Source organism: Hoplias malabaricus, chromosome 3 (assembly GCF_029633855.1).
Source record: "Hoplias malabaricus isolate fHopMal1 chromosome 3, fHopMal1.hap1, whole genome shotgun sequence".
Classification (NCBI taxonomy): Eukaryota; Metazoa; Chordata; class Actinopteri; order Characiformes; family Erythrinidae; genus Hoplias; species Hoplias malabaricus.
In genome coordinates, this window is record NC_089802.1 from 11,427,705 (window position 1) to 11,447,206 (window position 19,502).

The window sequence follows — 19,502 nt, forward strand, 5'->3', positions numbered from 1 at the left end:
GAGGAAACTGGAGCACTCTGAGGAAACCCACACAGACACGGGCTGAACAAACTAAACTCCTCACAGATATTCACTGGAGCAGGGCTTGAACCCACAACCCCAGGACCCTGGAGATGTGTGACAGCGACACTACCTGTTGTGTACACTCCAAACACTCTCTCTAGTTTCGTTTCCATATAAGGACCCCATTAAATTAAAAAGGGCATGTTTTGAAGTTACTGCAGAAACCTTTATAATTAAATTATCACTCTCTCTCAACCTTTGAGATTGAGTGATCAATACATTGTGTAATTCCTCACTCAGGAGTATTGCAACCTGCTCCTCTAAAACATTCTGTTCTTTAAAAGCTTTTTTATTTACAATAGTATCTCAGGTATGAACCCCACAGTCACTGGCAGTACAATCTCAACAGTGTGGATCTTAAAAAAATGAACAGCGGAACAGGTTTTTTGGTTTCATCACATACAGAAGAAGCAGTCTGCCCAGTTCCTTGAATTAAGATCATCAAATATGGGCGTCTGCTCTGCACAGCTCCAAAGTAAACCAAGTCCGCCTGATGACTGAGGGACTCACTGGGTGAATTATGGTGAGAATAATGTGAAACATAATAATAATAATAATAATACCTAAGGGGTGCATTTAAATCAGTGATTCTGCTTGAAAATAAAACATATTGTGCTTTTATCATAAGCCATATTTACATCCCTTCACAAATTTTTACTTTTATTTATCTTTATTTACAACCCGTGTACATCATGTTTTTCATTAAAAGGCAATAATAAATCTATTAAGAAAACAAATGTTTCTTTGGGAACTACTTTTTATGCACCTCTCTTCCTTTAACGGACTAAAAGTTGTGACAAATTCTTTTGTTAATTATCTGAGGTAACGTTAGTGTATTTTTGACCCCACTCAGGTTGCTTTAAACTCTACTGACACCTGGTCCACTCAACCTAACAGTCTATGGCAAACAAAAACACTCAATGAATAAAATATAGCTTTTGTTGTTGTTAGTGAGATAATAATGTGTTTTAATACTATAACATTTCGCAAAATGTATATGATCGGAAAGGGGTCCATTTTTGTTGTTGCTATGTCGCGGCAGTGACGTCACCTCAACATCATCGCATCGGCAAACCGCCGAGAAACGGAGCGGGACGAACGGACGGACGCGGACAGAGAGCGAGAGGGGCGGACAGGGAGAGACAGAGAGGGGGGGGATAGAAAGAGAGCGGTGACAGGTACCCCATTATGGCCTCTGTGCTAGGGGAGCAGTGAAGTGAGGATCAGGGGAGCAGTCCCTGGCGGATAAAGCCGCTCTGTTGTGATTCATTCTCGGGGCGCGGCCTCTTTCTTGGTCTCCGTCTGTATCTCCGCTGCAGCAGCAGCTCCTCTGACTCGCCCCGAGACCACGAATCCAGACTCGGGAGTGAGAGAAGATGGCGGACCCGGCCGAATGCACCATCAAAGTGATGTGTCGGTTCAGACCGCTCAACAGCTCCGAGCTCATGAGAGGCGACAAATACATCCCTAAGTTTCAAGGAGAGGATAATGTCGTTCTCGGGGTGAGTGTGAGGGCCGACTCCCTGTCTGAATAAATAAACGTTAACGTTACTGAGCACCGTTCACGCTAGCGGGTAGCCTTTAGCCGTGTGTTAGCTCCGGCTCCGCTCTGTTTGCACACCAAATTAACGTTTACGTTTGCTGGATACCTTTCACCAGTCATTATTGTTGTGACTTTTGAGTCTGAACGTCTGCTGAGGGTTTAGTTTCAATGACATATTTCGCGGGCCTCATTTGTCAGGGTCTTACTCATATGTTCTGCTCCACCTTAAATAGGACTGTGTACCTTCGTTAGCGCTACTGGAACTATGGCATCATTTAAGGTGGAGCGGAAACTGCAAATGAAAAGCCGATCTCAGTTTTAGTGAGATTTCGTCCCCTTTTAACGGTGTTTAATTATGCCCCTTTGTTTAAATGGTTAACTCGAAAAGCAGCCGTTATTTATTTATCTTTTTCAGTCAGTGGTTTGTTCCTAACTGGCTTTTTGTTTCTTTCGTTGGCGAGTAGCAGCATCATCATTATCTTTCGGCCCTTTATACTTGTGGTTAAATGTGGCTAAAATCACTACACACTGACTAGACCCTGTGTTTATAACATTGACCTAAATGTTTAGCACAAAGAGCTTTGTTTACCCAGGTTATATTTTGTAGCTCCAAACTAGCTGCAATTTACTTGGCCTTTTCCACTGAGCTTCTAGAAACCCTGATATGACTTTACTGGAGCTCCATTGGAAATTCCACCACACTGGGTACAGGTCAATGTGTTGTAATGTTACAATTATTTCAGTGCTGTCAAGTGAACACAGTTGGCACAGCATCACAGCTGCGGCCTGTCCATCATGATTGACTTGGCCTACTTTAATCACGCATGGCCAAATGAACAACGCAAAGATAAAATACCTTACCAAATGTATTTCAGAAATTACATAATTCAAACACTGTGCAAATAATTTAAGCACCTGAGACAATGCAGTCTGGGCATTTACAATTTAAGACCGCAAAAAAAACATCATCCCCAATCTGATTTGGAGTTTTACATAATCATTGCTTTTCATAAAATAAACAAAGAGAACAGGTGATGGGTTCGAACTTCATGTGATGCCCAGAGGCATCCATAAGCAAGATTTGCTCTTCAAACAGGCTTCAAGATATTGAGTGCTTTTGTTTGATATACTTTATTTATATGCATTTGCATTTACTCTAATTAAATATTATGTTTTACAAGTATAAATATTGCAAAAGTATAGTCAGATTTTGTAATACACAAAAAGTTCAGTATTTGGAGAATAGAAACTTGCATCTTGGTCCTGTGATTCTGGCAAACTTTTCCCAGTTAAAATGTGTATCTTTTGAAAGCAAATTAGATTTTTTCCTTGTCAGCGTTTGTTCTGCATCAGAGGCACTTTTATTTGGATTGATGTAAATCATGTTAAAGTGGCTGCGGTGTGGGAGTTTTATTGACTCCTGTTGTTTTTCTGATTGTCCCTGGAAAACCCTGGAGATAAACATGCTTACCAGACAATTTCTTCATCTGCTACATAACTTCTGTTTTGTTATGAATGAATGATATGATTTTCTATTCTGAAATCATGTTTTGTTACTTACTGCTTTAGGTACGTTGTTCACTACGTGTAGTTAGAAAGCTGAATTGAATAGATATTATAGACATAAATAATGTTTAAGTATTAATAAAGCATTTAGATTTTTATTTAAACAGTGTTGTGATCAATCATATTCTCTTCACCTTAACTATCTGCACCTATCTTCTAGTGAACTTTGGCTTCAGCCTGTTACCATATCTAACGATGTAATTAAGGTCTTCAGAATCATAGCAATCAGGTGGTAATTATATTTATTAGAAACTAATCTCGAAAGAGTTTCTGTAGGAACAGATTTGGAGATAGTCTTTCAGTAACCAGTGTGACTTGTCTTGTTTGACTCAGCCATCTCGGCTTTGTTATACTGTCAGGGTGGACTGATATTGTTGAAAGGATGGGGTGGGGTTGGTTGGGGTGAGTGTTATTTAAGGAGGCTCATTGAGCTGTTCCACACCAAATATTGTCAGCTTTTATTAATAGAGATCAGGCTCATTCACTTGTTTGGCATTTGTTCCTGGGTTTCCATCATTATATAGATTTGGAATATCAAATTCCTTACAAATGACACAGTTGTATCAACACTGATATTATGTGTTTCTTTTCTTTTTTAAGAACACCTAAGCTTTAAAAATACTTAATAGAAGCCCTTCACTTAAATGAGTATCTAGAAATAACATGCACAACTTGCAAACCTACAGGTGTAAATATATAACCAACAAAAAAAAAAAAAAAAAAGAAAGAAAATACCTCATGACATGGGAAAAATAATTTTTTTGTCTATTTTATGTTTAGTAAGAGAGATGCATGCAATATATACACAATGGATGTTTACTTACCTCAGCTGCTAACATTGCCCATGTGTGTCAGCACCATGGATTCTGCTCGTTCCGTTTTTATCGCAATTTGGATTATTATTTGCTCTAGAAGAAGAGTTAAATAAATGGAAGGTGTCCTTGCGTTGCATCATAGTTACCTTAGCTGCTGAGGGATGATTTGATGCCACCTTAAAATGCATCCAGATTAAGGTACCTCAGTGTGAAGCATATTTAAGGTATCAAAGAATTGGGACAGCCTACATGTTGGGAGCATGCACATAATGATGTTAAACACTCTCTATATAGACAGCTTGATAGATTTTGGGACAGACCTATTGTTAAAGTTTAAAAACACTGTTCTCTCTCAAGTCTTGGGAATGCATGTTTACTAAACTACAAAACAGCATATTCTGTATTTGTTTGTGTGATGTCTTTAAAAATCAAAAATGTCTATTAACTTAGTTGCTGCATCCAAAATACATGAAATTGTTTCAGCCTGACATACCTTTTGAATGAGGCACAGTACAGGATGGCCTAATCCCAAATACAAAGTACCAAAAACATATAAGAGAGAGGCTGGAAAATGGTAATTTGAAAATGAGGGGGGGATAATAATCGTATATTAAATTTATGGGGAAATATTTCCAAAGGTATGTAGGATGCAGACATTTTAATTTAAAAATTAAGTTAAAATTGGAGTTGGTGTGTCCAGTCCAAAAACGCACGTTGGTAGGTGGATTGGTGACTTCAAAGTGTCAGTAGGTGTGAGTGAGTGTGTGTGTGTGTGTGTGTGTTGCCCTGTGAAGTACTGGCGCCCCCTCCAGGGTATATTCCCCGCCTTGCGCCCAATGATTCCAGGTAGGCTCTGGACCCACCGCGACCCTGAACTGGATAAGCGGTTACAGATAATGAATGAATGAATGAATGAAGTTAAAATTGGTAAAATAATGCAAAATTAGCAACCAAAAATCATGGATTCACAGATATGAGTCAGATGTGTTTACAATTTGGTGCAAGTATAAAAAAAACATGGGAAAGTAAAAAAAAAAACTCCAAAACATTTAGGTAGACAATGGAAGATGTAAAGCCTCAGGATAGAAAATGCATAGCTATTGTTTTTAACCATTGAAAATGCATGAAAAAAATTGGATAAAACTGATGATCATTGATTAATAATGAAGAAACATCAGTCAAATTTCCTAACTCTTTAATGGCTATTGTTAGGACCAGGGGAGGTTCACAGGTTTACATAGAGATTTTGGATACTTTTGCATTAAACTGGTAGTAAATAGGTTTGGTAACGATGAGGTCATAGTTCAGGATACTGATGCAAGTTAACACAGAGCAAGGTGTGTTAAAACCTTTAGATTGAATCTGATGTTTTTTATTATTTACTCCAGTTTTCCGTGACAAGGCTTGATCCCGCAAAGCAGGTCTGTCAACCATTAGAACACTTTTATATGCACAGATATACATTTAGGGACTGATCTCCACAATGGGATGCTCTGGGTGGTTTACATCCATGACAGTTTGAGTCCATGTTTTAGTTGGATAATGTCTGGCATTTAATTATGATTTATTCCTTAAATATAAGATGTCTGGGGACGCTATAAAAAAGCTTGTGCAAAATTTGTGATAAACACTATGGTACATACAGTGTGTATTTATAAGTCATGACCCATTACTCTCTCAAGTATGTAAACATAGTGATTATCACAGTACAACCATACATTCAATCTGCACAACCTCCAACAAACATATACCTACTTCACATGGAAATCTCCTAAGTCTTTCTCACTTTATTTTTGTAAATAAACATTTTACAAAAATTGTTTAAAATTAGACAGTCTAAACAACACACCTGTTAAAATGTGTATAATAAAAATGTAGTAAAGAAGTGCTGTATGAGTGCTAGAGAAGTAACTATTAACTCCTACGTCTTGGTTCAGAGGTCTCGAGTTCCAGTTGCAGTAGGCCATTGTTCATTAAGATTTGATGATTTTCGAGTTAATCACAGAAAATCCATCTCACTTTTTTTTCAGACCGTCTTAAAGCGTTCTGTGATCTGGTATTAAATTCAAAACATCTGATGTTTTTAATATTTACCTGCATAGTTTTGTAAGAACAGAGTGTGTTAAGAAACCCAACAGAAATATGTCAGAATTATTGAGTTAGCAGAAACAGCATAATTAAAAAATATTCTCATGCTATTTTTATAGGCCACCAACAAATTTAATGACACCATTTTAAAATGTTTTAAGAAAGTTAAAAGTTCTGTATGTTTGTTTTTTTTTTGTACTTTTTCTTGCAGGTATGATTGTTGTTGTGACCTGCTGATCTTTCATTTATGTTGTCCAATTTGAATCTTTGTGTGTCCTTAGGGGAAGCCATATATGTTTGATCGTGTTTTCCAATCCAGTACAACGCAAGAACAAGTATATAATGACTGTGCTCAGAAGATTGTTAAAGGTGAGGTGTATATGAGGTCATTCCACACCACTGGAGGGTGCTGTGGCAGTATATTTTAAGAGTGCATATAGAGTGGGCTTTAAAAAAAAAATTTCTTTTTCTCCCAACACCTGCAGATGTGCTTGAGGGCTATAATGGTACAATATTTGCTTATGGACAGACGTCTTCTGGCAAAACACACACTATGGAAGTGAGTTATTTTACAACATACTTTCCTAGTGGTAAATTGTTGCATGTTGTATATTCTGGCAGATTTCTATTTATTGATTTTATTGTTTATTTTTCTAGGGTAATCTGCATGATCCAGATGGAATGGGAATCATTCCACGCATTGTACAGGACATATTTAACTATATTTACTCTATGGATGAAAACTTGGAATTCCACATCAAGGTATAAGTTAGAACTCATGAAATAGTAATAGTAGTTAAAAGGTGTTCATAATAGTCCATTTTCTTTTTAATTCTTTTTAAGCTAACAGATTTGTTTTTCTTTGAAAGGTTTCATATTTTGAGATTTATCTGGACAAAATCAGAGACTTACTGGATGGTAAGTGTAAAAATAATGTTGATCAGTAACTATGGGCATTTATAACTGATTACAATGTCATATATCTGTAAATCAATGTGTCAAAACAGCTCTTCACTCTGACTATTGTTAGACTGGTTTAAGAATCAGAATTTTGAAATATCAATAACTATCTTTTTGGAAAAAAAAACAAACAAACAAAAAACACAACACACAAATATGTTCCATCTCTAAATAAACAGAAAAAAATTACACCCTGATTTAACCTTCTGAAATACTGATTTATTTATTTTTATTATTTATTTTTTTTTTTAAACCTTAAATTTGTTAAATTAAACACTTAACATTCCTCTCTTTTTCAGTGTCTAAGACTAACTTGTCTGTGCACGAAGATAAGAACAGGGTTCCATATGTGAAGGTAAATGTCATCATCTGAATTTATGTGGTTGTTTAGTTTCAGAATATAGCAAACTTACTGTCTGCTTTTGCTGCAGGGTTGCACTGAACGCTTTGTGTGTAGCCCAGAGGAGGTAATGGACACCATTGATGAGGGCAAGTCCAACAGACATGTGGCTGTCACAAGTAAGCCTTTGCAGACATTTTTTTTCCTGTTTCTAAAAATCTATATTTTGTTTCGATTTGACAAGTCCAGCCCCTCCAGGGTATGTTCCTGCCTTGTGCCCAGTGATTCCGGGTAGGCTCTGGACCCACTGCAACCCTGAATTGGATAAGCGGTTACAGACAGATGAATGGATGACAAGGCCAAGCATTGGATGTTCATGTCTGTTCTGTTCATTCTGGTGTATAATTGATGTAGTGATATGTTACATAAGAAAAAACAAAAATAAAAGTTGTTTGTTCTGTTCATAGGAAGTTACAAGTTGTAGTTCTAAATCTGAAGTGTTGAGATCAGTTGTTCTTATGGCAGTGTTCTTCCTGATGCTATTTGCATCTGAGCAATTTACTTAACCTCAGTTTCCTTTGGCCGCTTGTCACCCATGGTCAGGATATTATGGTCTCATGGCTGGACATGTTCTCATCGGGTGGGAAGGATGACTAAAGCGTTTTTTTCACTTGGGAGTATGTGGTCATGTTATGACTGATTGGTTTATAATGCGGTGTGTGAATTGGTTGCAGACATGAATGAGCACAGCTCCAGAAGTCACAGTATCTTCCTGATCAATGTGAAGCAAGAGAACACACAAACAGAGCAGAAACTAAGTGGGAAACTCTATCTGGTGGATCTGGCTGGAAGTGAAAAGGTAACATTGTGTAATGTTCAAATCAGTTTTCATGTTGTTCTTTCTTGGTATCTCTCTTCGTTTCGTTTCTCTTCTCATATGTGTTGTTGAATGTGGTGCGGTTTTGTAGGTCAGTAAGACTGGAGCAGAAGGAGCTGTGTTGGATGAAGCCAAAAACATTAACAAATCCCTATCAGCACTTGGCAATGTCATATCTGCACTGGCAGAAGGATCGGTATGTTTACTGCACTTTCATATTTGTATTAGTTTAATTGCTTAGAGTATCACGGTCAAATGGCAAGCCAGCTATGTAAAATGAGTATGGAATATGTTTGCTATTGAAGTGACATGTATTTAATATATATTTTCTCCTTTAGACTTATGTTCCATACAGAGACAGTAAGATGACAAGGATTCTTCAAGATTCTCTGGGTGGAAACTGCAGAACCACCATTGTTATCTGTTGCTCTCCCTCCTCTTACAATGAGGCTGAGACCAAAACAACTCTTATGTTCGGACAGAGGTAAGGATACACAGCCTTCACTGAACAATATTCTCTGAACACTGTCAGTCTATGTAAAGGTATCCATATCCATAAATGAACTTGTATACGTTTGTGCATTGTTTCTCAGGGCAAAGACCATTAAGAATACAGTGTGCGTGAATGTGGAGTTGACGGCGGAACAGTGGAAGAAAAAGTATGAGAAAGAGAAAGAAAAGAATAAGACACTCCGCAGTACCATCACTTGGCTGGAGAATGAACTTAACCGCTGGAGAAATGGTAAAGACAATGCTGCCATTTTAGCTAGGTGAATGTGTGCTATGGAAATCTCTGCTTCAGAACACAGTATAAAATGAATATTGCTTTCAAACAACTAAAAATTCATTATTAATTTAATTTGTCTGAGTAAACACTTGAAATTCAGTATTAGTTTCTCTAATTTGAATTATATCCTGCAACTGAAAGTTAATTGCCAGCAATTCAACTTGAAAACTGTAATCACATATGTTTATATATTTATGGTTTCATCAAAACTGTCTAGTGAGTGCAGCAGGATTATTCCAATTCCTTGGTGACTAGAATTGTGGAGCACAAAACCTTCCCTTTAAAGTGGTATTTAAAAGAGAGAACTAAAGTAACATTGTCCCAGCAAGAGAAAAAAGACTGGGCTTCATGGGGGAATTCTGGTTAGTTAGAACATGCATTAATTGTTATTTAAATATTAATTTATCACATAACATATTGTTAATTAACGGTGGTTGTCACCTCAATTAATTATAGTATTTTATTTCCTGGCTTTAATGCATGTAGGTGAGACGGTGCCAATTGATGAGCAGTATGACAAGGAAAAGGCCAATGCTGAGGTATTAGCTTTGGATAATACCGTGAATAACGATAAGATGGCCTCCACTCCCAGCATCCCAGCAGTGCGTCTGACTGACTCAGAGAGAGAGAAATTTGAGGAGGAACTGGCCAAAATGTATAAGCAACTGGATGACAAGGTGACAAAGGCTTCTGAGCTAGTAAACATGGCTAATGTATATTAAGTTTGAATAATGTATCAACAGCATTAAAATTCGTCTTTTACCTCACGTTACATGTATGTTTCTTTTTTCCTTTTCAATAATTCATGTCTTTCTCTCTATAGGATGATGAGATAAATCAGCAGTCTCAGCTGGCTGAAAAACTGAAGCAGCAGATGTTGGATCAGGAAGAGGTGAGGGTCTCAGTAGGGCTTCTTTTCACTGTTCTTTCACATTACCTCGTCTGATCTAATAGCGTTGAGCAGATGTTTGGTAGAAATGTGACATGCTGAATGAACTGTGTGTAATTGTCTATGTATTATAACAATTGAACTTGTGTATGCTTGCTAGCTGCTGGCCTCATCACGGAGGGATCATGATAATCTCCAGGCAGAGCTGACACGTCTACAGATGGAGAACGATGCATCGAAGGAGGAGGTTAAAGAAGTGCTGCAGGCACTAGAAGAACTTGCTGTCAACTATGACCAGAAGAGTCAGGAAGTGGAGGACAAGACGAAGGAGTTTGAGACCATCAGTGATGAACTCAGCCAGAAATCGGTGTGTGTGCATTGATTGTCCTTATTTTTAGACTATATGGGAGCGACACATCCAGGGGGAAAAAACATATTCAAAAGAGCAATCAGTAAAACACTAGAGTCGAGTATGGTTGAGATGTGAACAGCATTCTTCACATTGTCCTGGCTTGGAAATTCAGTTGATTTGAGTTAATGATAAATGACTACATTTTGTGAAATGTTGTTACAGATTTCGTAGTTTTGAGCAGTGAACAAACATACGTAATTAAAAAGTTTAAATATAATCTAATGTGCCTTTGGTGTCTTGGAGCTGAGGTTTGTGTGTTTTTTCCAGAGTGTTCTGGCTTCTTTAGACTCTGAGCTGCAGAAGTTGAAGGAAATGTCTAATCACCAGAAGAAGAGGGTAACTGAGATGATGTCATCACTACTGAAGGACTTGGCCGAAATTGGTATTGCTGTGGGTAGCAATGATATCAAGGTAAAGTTATAGTGTGGCCTTGTGTCAGTGTTTTTCTGCCATTTTGTTTTTATGTTAGCCCCATGATTGAACACTCTTTTCTCATCCCTTTTTTTCGGTCTCCTGTGCAGCACCATGAAGGCAGTGGTTTGATTGATGAGGAGTTCACAGTAGCCCGGCTGTACATAAGTAAGATGAAGTCAGAGGTCAAGACCTTGGTGAAGCGCAGTAAGCAGCTAGAGACTGCTCAAGCTGACAGTAACAAAAAGATGGATGAGAATGAGAAGGAGCTCGCTGCCTGTCAACTACGCATTTCTCAGGTAACTTATGTGAAAGCTGAACTGCTAGACGCACACTTGTTAGGGCCATACGGCTTTTTTTTCTGGGCAAGTCACACGCATTTTGTAAAGAATATTCTAGAAGAAATATAGCACATTCTATTAACTATGAAGTATATGTGATTTCTACTTTAAGAAAATGGTGTGTTAATGTGCAGTATTTTCTCTGTTTCTGCAGCATGAGGCTAAGATTAAGTCTCTGACGGAGTACCTTCAGAACATTGAACACAAAAAGAGGCAGTTGGAGGAAAATGTAGACTCGCTGAATGAGGAACTGGTCAAAATCAGTGCTCAGGGTATATACACAGACATTGTATATCTCTAAGACACACGTAGTTCAAAAGAATGGTTAGAGAGTAAATAAATCTTATATTATATAAAAGTTTATTTTGTGTGTGTAAGTATCAGAACTTAATATTGCTGTATTTTAAAGTGCTTTGAGTTTTTGCCTGTTTTAAATGCTTATTGAAGGTTGTTTGCTCATTTTTGGTTCTTGCTTCTAAAACTTTACAGAGAAGGTTCATGCTATGGAGAAAGAGAATGAGATTCAAACAGCCAATGAGGTCAAGGTTAGTATCGCATTATTGTTAGTAAAACCTTATTTATTCTGTATGTTCACATGTGTATAATAAGACTTTTTCCAAATATTCTTTCAACTTACTTTGTAAAATTATTTATTTTATTATAGTATTTTCATTGTTTTCCACTCTCCATAGTTTGTTTAAATGTTTTTCTGATTACATTATGCATTATGAAGATAATATGCCTTAAGGATTACATGGATTATATTCACATAATAGAAGAAGTGTCCTTAAGTGTGTGTGTGTGTGTGTGTGTGTGTGTGTATTTAGGCAGCAGTGGAGCAACAGATCCAGAACCATAGGGAGGCTCATCAGAAACAACTCAGCAGCCTACGAGATGAACTGGAGACAAAAGAGAAACTCATCACTGAAATACAGGAGTAAGATGATGTTTTGTTTATTTATTTGTTTGTTTGTTTGTTTACTAAGTTTTAAAAATTTGTTAAAACCCTCAATCAGAAACTGCCCTGATTACATCCCATTTATGTCTGTGTCTCTTCTCTCTCTCTGTATGTAGTTTGAATCAGAAAATTATGTTGGAACAAGAGCGTCTTCGGGTGGAACATGAGAAGCTCAAAGCTACAGATCAGGATAAGAGCCGCAAGCTACATGAACTCACGTATGAACCTCTCATACACTCATAGATGTCTGATCAGGGTTTCTAGTTTATTCCTGTGAAATATTATTTTGTGTGTTGTTGTTGTGTTTTTTTTTTTTTTTGTTTTTTTTTAATTAAAATTATACATATACTTTTAAATCTGTATGGAAACAGGGTTATGCAGGACAGAAGGGAACAGGCCAGACAAGACCTGAAGGGCTTGGAGGAGACAGTGGTGAGTACTTTCTAAGTGCATACTTATGTCATGGGGGTGGCTTCAGTTTGAGCTTTATAGACTCTAATATTGCTTGATTTTGACCATTCATAGGGATTGAGAAATGGGAGTACTAATCTAAACTAAAATTCACAACCAAAGACATGAGACTAATTTTCATAAAATATGTTTCTGACATGCATACACTCATTGCGTATTTTGTTCTTTCAAGGCTAAGGAGCTCCAAACCCTTCATAATCTGCGGAAGCTGTTTGTGCAAGATTTGGCAACCCGAGTTAAGAAGGTAGGCAAACTTTAATATCTTGCTTGATCGTAGTCTCATTATTTATTTTTTACATACCTGACCTGTGGGCATTCTTGGAAGCAGTATATATTGCAAAGACTGTGGAAGTAAACCAGTAATGTAAAAAATGAGTTAATCCTGTAGAATAGGGGGCAGCATGGTGGCGCAGCATGTAGTGTCGCAGTCACACAGCTCCGGGGACCTGGAGGTTGTGGGTTCGATTCCAACTCTGGGTGACTGTCTGTGAGGAGTTTGGTGTGTTCTCCCAGTGTCTGCGTGGGTTTCCGCTGGGTGCTCCGGTTTCCTTCCACAGTCCAAAAACACACGTTGGTAGGTGGATTGGCGACTCAAGTGTCCATAGGTATGCGTGTTGCCCTGTGAAGGACTGGCGCCCCCTCCAGGGTGTATTCCCGCCTTGCGCCCAATGATTCCAGGTAGGCTCAGGACCCACCGTGACCCTGAACTGGATAAGCGGTTACAGATAATGAATGAATGTAGAATAGGACACTATAGGAGCAAACAGCAGTGAAACCTTGATATGTTTAAAAAATACTATTGATTAAAGAACAATTAACAAATGAATATCTGTTACAGATTAATCATCCATGCTCCAGAGTTAACTGTAGTGCACATATTACACCAGAAACTCTGCACAATTTTTTTCTGGGAAAAAAAAAAAAGCTTATATTCCCAAAATGTCTGATCGCACATAGCCCAGGAGTAGACTCTTTTTTGTGACAAACGTGGTGCACTTGTTAGGAAATGTATATTTCGGTGCATGAAAAAAGTTATTAATGAAATATTGTCTTTCAGAGTGCTGAGATGGATTCAGATGACACTGGTGGAAGTGCAGCTCAAAAGCAGAAGATTTCCTTCCTGGAGAACAACCTAGAACAACTCACTAAAGTCCACAAGCAGGTACACACTAAGGCTGTATCATGTTTTACAATTTGCAGTAGTATCTATATAATTTTTAAAAAATAATGTTGTTGCTTTTCCATGTCCTTGAAATTAATTAAATATTTTTCATTGTTTTGTTATATCACCAGGAATGTATAGCAAAAATACACTGAAATATTGTGATATTTTAGGGCCGTAGTACACCACCCTAGTACACAAAATCTGTATGTGTTTGTGTTTTCAACATCTGTGGAGGTCTGTTGATGTTGAGTGGAATTGTGTTTTCAAAAGCCCTCTTTTTCACCTGCATCACAGCTTGTATTTGTTTAAATAATATATAATTGTAATTTTTTTTCAAAAATAACCTTTGTTCTCCATATCTCTAGCTGGTGCGTGACAATGCAGATCTTCGCTGTGAGCTGCCTAAACTGGAGAAGCGTCTGCGTGCAACGGCTGAACGTGTGAAGTCTCTGGAGACAGCGCTGAAAGAGGCCAAAGAGAATGCAGCGCGTGATCGCAAGCGCTACCAGCAAGAGGTGGACCGCATCAAAGAGGCCGTTAGAGCCAAGAACATGGCTCGCAGAGGACATTCTGCACAGATAGGTACGCATGTACACACACAGCTAGTTGGCTTAGTATTTGTATTGAATACATGAATTTATACTTTGTAATTTGAATTATTTGTTAGATTTATCCTGGAAATTTTTACCCATATCCCACTTTGTAGTTTGAATCTTGCATACATATTTATGTACAGTAATGATTAGAAAACAACTTTTATTTTCCTAAATTTCAAAGTCACTGCTTACCCCAGTCTGAAGGCTGGAGAACTAATCCTTTCAGCCATTGCAAGAGAGGCGGGTCATTCCTAGAGTGATTTCTAGAATATTGATGCTTTTCAGTGTCACTAATAAAGCTGGTCCTCCATTTAAGAAAAATGTACAAGGGTATGTGATGATACAGAGACTCTTCATGAGGAACACTGCAGATGGAAATGGTCACCAATTCAGCTCTTAAAAGTCTAGCTTCTGTCTTTGGGTACAGTATCTTTGGGTACAGCCCACTCTGCAGTAACCAAGCCTCTCGTCAAAAGGCAAGAATGGCCTTTGCTGAAACTGTTAACATTGAAATAACCCAGAACCATGCGAAATGTTTTTACAAACCTTCCACTCATGTTAGGATGACTTTAAATTGGAATAAGCTGTAACTCTGCAAATTAGAATAAGTTCTCAAGTTTATATCTATATCTGATCTATACACTGCTTACATATTCCTTTTATTACCATGTTCTAGCCAAACCAATCAGACCAGGTCAACCACCGGTTGCTTCCCCCACCCACCCAAACATTAACCGCTCTGGAGCAGGACTCTTTCAGAACAACCAGTCAGTGGGCATTCGTGGAGGAGGAGGGAAACCATAAAAAGAAGTAAGTTGTTTCTGTATGGTATTTGACCAAATACTAATTCGTTTTATATAATGTTTTAATGTACGTCTTTGTTTCTTTCTTAAAATAGGACCTGAAGTCTGCAAGTTCTCTGAGTAGAACTGCCCTATTTAACACTGGACAGTTCCGTCGACTTAACATCTATGATTATATATATATATATTTGAATATAAGTATGTATATGTATGTATGAAATATTCCTACCTGGGATGTACAGTTGTCCTTTCCACTCATATCATTAGTGACTCATCCCACCTTTTAAACACAAAAACATACTAATAAGATGGGGGGAAAAAACCCTGAGTGCAATCACTGCTGTGTAAGTAGTGTATAGCTTCACTCTTAAACAGTAGGTTTCTATTCACATTCTACCATTCTAGTCCCTCACTGTGCCAAGCTGAATGTATCTTCAACATTTACAAAAGGGTTTAAAAAAAAGATAAAAGTCCTAGTTAATGCATCCTCCTAGCCTTATTTACGTATGATATTCACCACTTGTTTTTGATTGTTTTGGAGAGCGTGGTCTTGTTCTCTCTTCCCTTTACTGAACAGTTTCCATTAAACAGATTCACTTGAATGGATATGTTAAACACTACAGTCTAACTGTACATAAATGGAGGACTTGTTTTTGTTTATTGGAATACGTTACTAAGCATCGGGAGTTTTGTAAGGTATAAAGTGTCATGTTACAAACAAAAAGGAATGAAGAAAGTAGAAACAAAGATGAACGTCGTAAGAGGACACAAAGCTGCTTATTGTAGACACTCCATATTTTAAAGCACTGTAAAAAAGCATAAAGGTCAATGTGCATCATTACTGATAGTTATATCAGCGTAGAGAAACACATGTTAAAGCTCAGTCTGTGTTTTAATGGAACGTCACCTGTTAATTTATAGATTTTTGTTTCGTAGTTTTAGTTGATGAAGAAAGGCTGAGATTTTCAATGTTGCTGCTCCTTGCCTGGCTGAGGTGCATGTCATTTAAAAAGTCACTTTTCAAGTCAAGGATTGATCACTACTGATTTGGTGTACTGCCTTATAGGCTTCCAATTATTTAGCAAGGTTTTTAGGTGTAAAGAATTGCAGTTCAGATTTGTATAATTTACAATGTAATAACTGCATTTTGAATGGAGTTCCCATAGAAGGAAGCAGAGGTGGGGTATTTTATCTCCCGTTTTAATAGTCTGGCCCTGTGCATGCCACAATTTCCATTCCTTATCAAACCTATACTGCTCTGTATGAGAATCATGTTTTTTTTTGGTTTTAGCATAGAACACACTTATTATTTGTATTTTGGTGTGAAACTGATACTGAAATAACTTCACAATATGAAGATCTAGTCCAGGTGCTGAGCCATGTTCAGAAGCTATGTTACTTTAATCCATGAATGTTTGTCGATGTTTCATCAAAGACTCTGGCCAGTTAATATATGGTGACAGACCCATATAATCGCCAGTATACTTCATGGGCACTGAGCATGATTTAATAAAGCATTTAGCACAGATTGTTTGCTGTTTCAAGCAGTGAGTAATGGAGACCTTTGCTGTTTTTCAGCCTTTGACAGATGCTAAAGGACCATTTTTATTTTAATTGCATGTGCACTAAATGCTTTTATAAATCTGCTCATATTTGTGTTTACACTAGTGTACGAGTGTTTATGAAATCAGTCTCAGTTTGATTGAATGGTTAATGAAAAGCTTGAACTTCATGCACACCTGGGAATCACAGGCAGTTAAATAAACACTCGCTGCTGTTGTCTCTGTGGTTGCAGTTTCCTGTACAGGCAGTAGGGATTTGATTGTTTTGATTTTGTCAGTTTAGGAGACTGTGTGACATTGCTGCCTTTTGTCAGGCAAGGGCCTAGCTGAATTTAGGGTGGGTTTATTTAATAGTTTTTGCCATTTTGTCATTATATTGTGTTTGCAGGTGGATATTTTTATTTATTTCTGTTTTAATATAGACCTGGGTATTTTGTTTCTTGTTGATATTTTGATATTTTCTACTTTTTTTTTCTTTAGGCTCCACTCTCTTTTGGTTTTCGTTTTTGATAAAATGTTCACCTGTGTCTTGTTAGTTGTCTTGGGTAAATTTCAGTAGCTGTAGCAGGGTGATGGCTGAATATCTCTGGAGAGAAAAAAAAAATATGTGCAATATGGATCAGGCGTAATGCAAGTTACACAGTACTGAAGTAAGTGATAGGTTAAGTAAGCCAATATACAAAGGATTTATCTGGCCTTTAAGAAAATGTTTGGTTTTCCTATGTATTTTTAAAAGCACTTTAAATGTTCCATCTCAGTTAAACACCTTAAAAATTATGATCTAAATATAAGCATCTCATATGTAAAACTGACTAGATGAAATTTTCCTCACCAAATTGTATAATTGTTATTTTGAATAGTGTCACCTGCAGAGACCATTAGTCTAGAAAGCTCAAACTACGATTGATATGGACAGTTTTTAGGTTTAAAGGACTGTAACAGGATATTATATGGCGAGAGAACTTGGTGTGTATACAGTCAGCTCTGTGTGTGTAATTATAGACTGGACTGAAATGCTGTGTATATTTCTTCTGAATGCTTACTGTAGGCCATGTTTTCACCCCTTGAAATGAAACGCAAATAAAATTAACTATATAAAATTGTCTTTTGTGTATTTATCTATTGTTGTATTGCATTTTGTAACTCCTATATTTTGATTGCTTTCAGGAATCAACAACATTGTATCTTCTACATAAGTCCATTCATGGTTACAGCCCAGGGCTTCAGTTCCCATCCCTGCCTCTCATATTTGTGTTTTCCTGGATGAATTCAGTTCAACTTAGGAAAGGCTTGTTACTAAGCTGATGAGGTGTGTTTGAGCTGGGGGGAAAGATCAGAATCTGCAGGGCAGGATAAAAAAAGTGTTCTATGGTCCCTGATTCCAGGTTTTGGTCTTAATTAATTTGGTCTTTAGTCATTAGTGTATCTAATTTAATTTCTGGCAGAACAGTAAGTAAAGAACTGTTGGACAACTGATATATTTGTTTTTATTAACTCTTATTGACCTGTAGGACTGACTGTAAGTGCTGGGTCCCACTGTGGTGTGCATACAGTGGCCCTAACAGTTTGGTGTGGTCCCTGTGTCTGTGGATTTCCTCAGTGATCTGGTACCCCCCCCCCCCCCCACACACACACACACACACACATACACACACAATCCAAAACGCTGTTAGATGGAGTGGTTGTTCAAAATGTCCATGAGTGTTAGTATGTGAGCGACTGTGGGTTTTTGATGTTCTGTAAAGGACGTGCCCTGTGTAAAGATAGTTGCAGGGACTTACAAACCACGATTATATGCGCTGTCATCAGATAAACGGACGGTGGCAGCATTGGGCAACAACTGCTCAGCCTCTTTAGTGGGTATTACATAACCGCTCCCAACACTGAACTTGTCAAAGAGCTGGAGACATGGGACATATCCACAGAATCGCACTGAACGGCTCTAATTAATTGGCAGTTCCACTAATCATATTCTAAAACCCCTTTCAGATTTCAGAGGAGTCTGACAATAAAATATATCGTATCTTATCATAAATGAAAAAGAAAATAAAACACGTTCTCTTAGATTCACTTTGTGAATGGCGGTGTTGCGGTGAGTCTGAGGGCGCGCGTGGGGTTAACCTCTTCTCACGCTCCTTGTTGCCATCCGTTTCCATAGTGATGTACCACGGCACGCAGATGACGCTCCACCAGGGCCCCCCCTCTGTTTCCCGCCTGTTTTCCGACACCCAATCCTTGCTCAGGAGGCAGGAAAACCTCAACCAATCCTAGCTCAGGGTGGTCCTCTGTCCAATCCTATTGGAGGCGGAGAGATCCTGTTGTTGCCATCCCCGTCTCGGTGTTCCCACTGTCCTGCACTTGTTCGGTTTCTCTCCGATTTTTAAATAAACTGATTCAGCTCATTATAAAGCGCTTTGTGAACTGAAGTGTGTACTCATGCGGGACGATGTGGAAATGATGCAGGACAAAGGGTAGAATTAAGAAAGAACACAGGTGAATTAAGCGGTGTCATCTGGTCAACCCCTGCACAACAGGCGGAATTGTTGAACAAGTGACAGGGTCCTTTGGCAAATCAACAGGATTCAGGGTATTGCGCTTGAGCAAGGCACTGAATCTCAGCTGCGCCATGGAAGATAAGTCGGGTAGTCTACTGCTCTAATGTGTTTTTTTTTTATTACAATAATTATATGTGCTCAACTAGGGTGACCAGATCTGAGATGGCTCTCGCCCCTCGCTGCCGTTGTATGTTTAGCTGAACCTATGTGTGCTTTTAGGTCCTTTACACCTTTATTTGCTACACATGGGAAAACATGGGAATTTCTTTTTAATTCATCCGAGAACATACATTTACATTT

General features: G+C 38.0%; 1 protein-coding gene across 1 annotated transcript; it reads left to right on the forward strand.

Moving 5' to 3' along the window:
* The first annotated feature begins 1,148 nt into the window (after positions 1–1,148).
* On the forward strand, positions 1,149–17,732 carry kif5bb (kinesin family member 5B, b). Its single transcript, XM_066663256.1, has 26 exons — positions 1,149–1,565; positions 6,357–6,444; positions 6,561–6,634; positions 6,733–6,837; positions 6,945–6,993; positions 7,335–7,390; positions 7,467–7,554; positions 8,110–8,234; positions 8,344–8,448; positions 8,591–8,736; positions 8,846–8,994; positions 9,526–9,716; positions 9,863–9,931; positions 10,089–10,295; positions 10,608–10,751; positions 10,862–11,050; positions 11,247–11,364; positions 11,582–11,637; positions 11,920–12,029; positions 12,167–12,268; positions 12,422–12,482; positions 12,694–12,765; positions 13,579–13,683; positions 14,052–14,268; positions 14,959–15,092; positions 15,181–17,732. The coding sequence occupies exons 1-25, from the start codon at positions 1,440–1,442 to the stop codon at positions 15,084–15,086; spliced, it is 2,880 nt and encodes a 959-aa protein (XP_066519353.1). The 5' UTR covers positions 1,149–1,439; the 3' UTR covers positions 15,087–15,092; positions 15,181–17,732.
* The last annotated feature ends 1,770 nt before the right edge of the window (positions 17,733–19,502 follow it).

Excerpts from the sequence above, each read along its gene's own strand:
- kif5bb (XM_066663256.1), top strand. The coding sequence starts at position 1,440 with ATGGCGGACCCGGCCGAATGCACCATCAAAGTGATGTGTCGGTTCAGA. Across the intron at positions 11,638-11,919 it reads AAACAGCCAATGAGGTCAAG|GCAGCAGTGGAGCAACAGAT; the intron begins GTTAGTATCGCA and ends GTGTGTATTTAG. Across the intron at positions 12,766-13,578 it reads TGGCAACCCGAGTTAAGAAG|AGTGCTGAGATGGATTCAGA; the intron begins GTAGGCAAACTT and ends ATTGTCTTTCAG.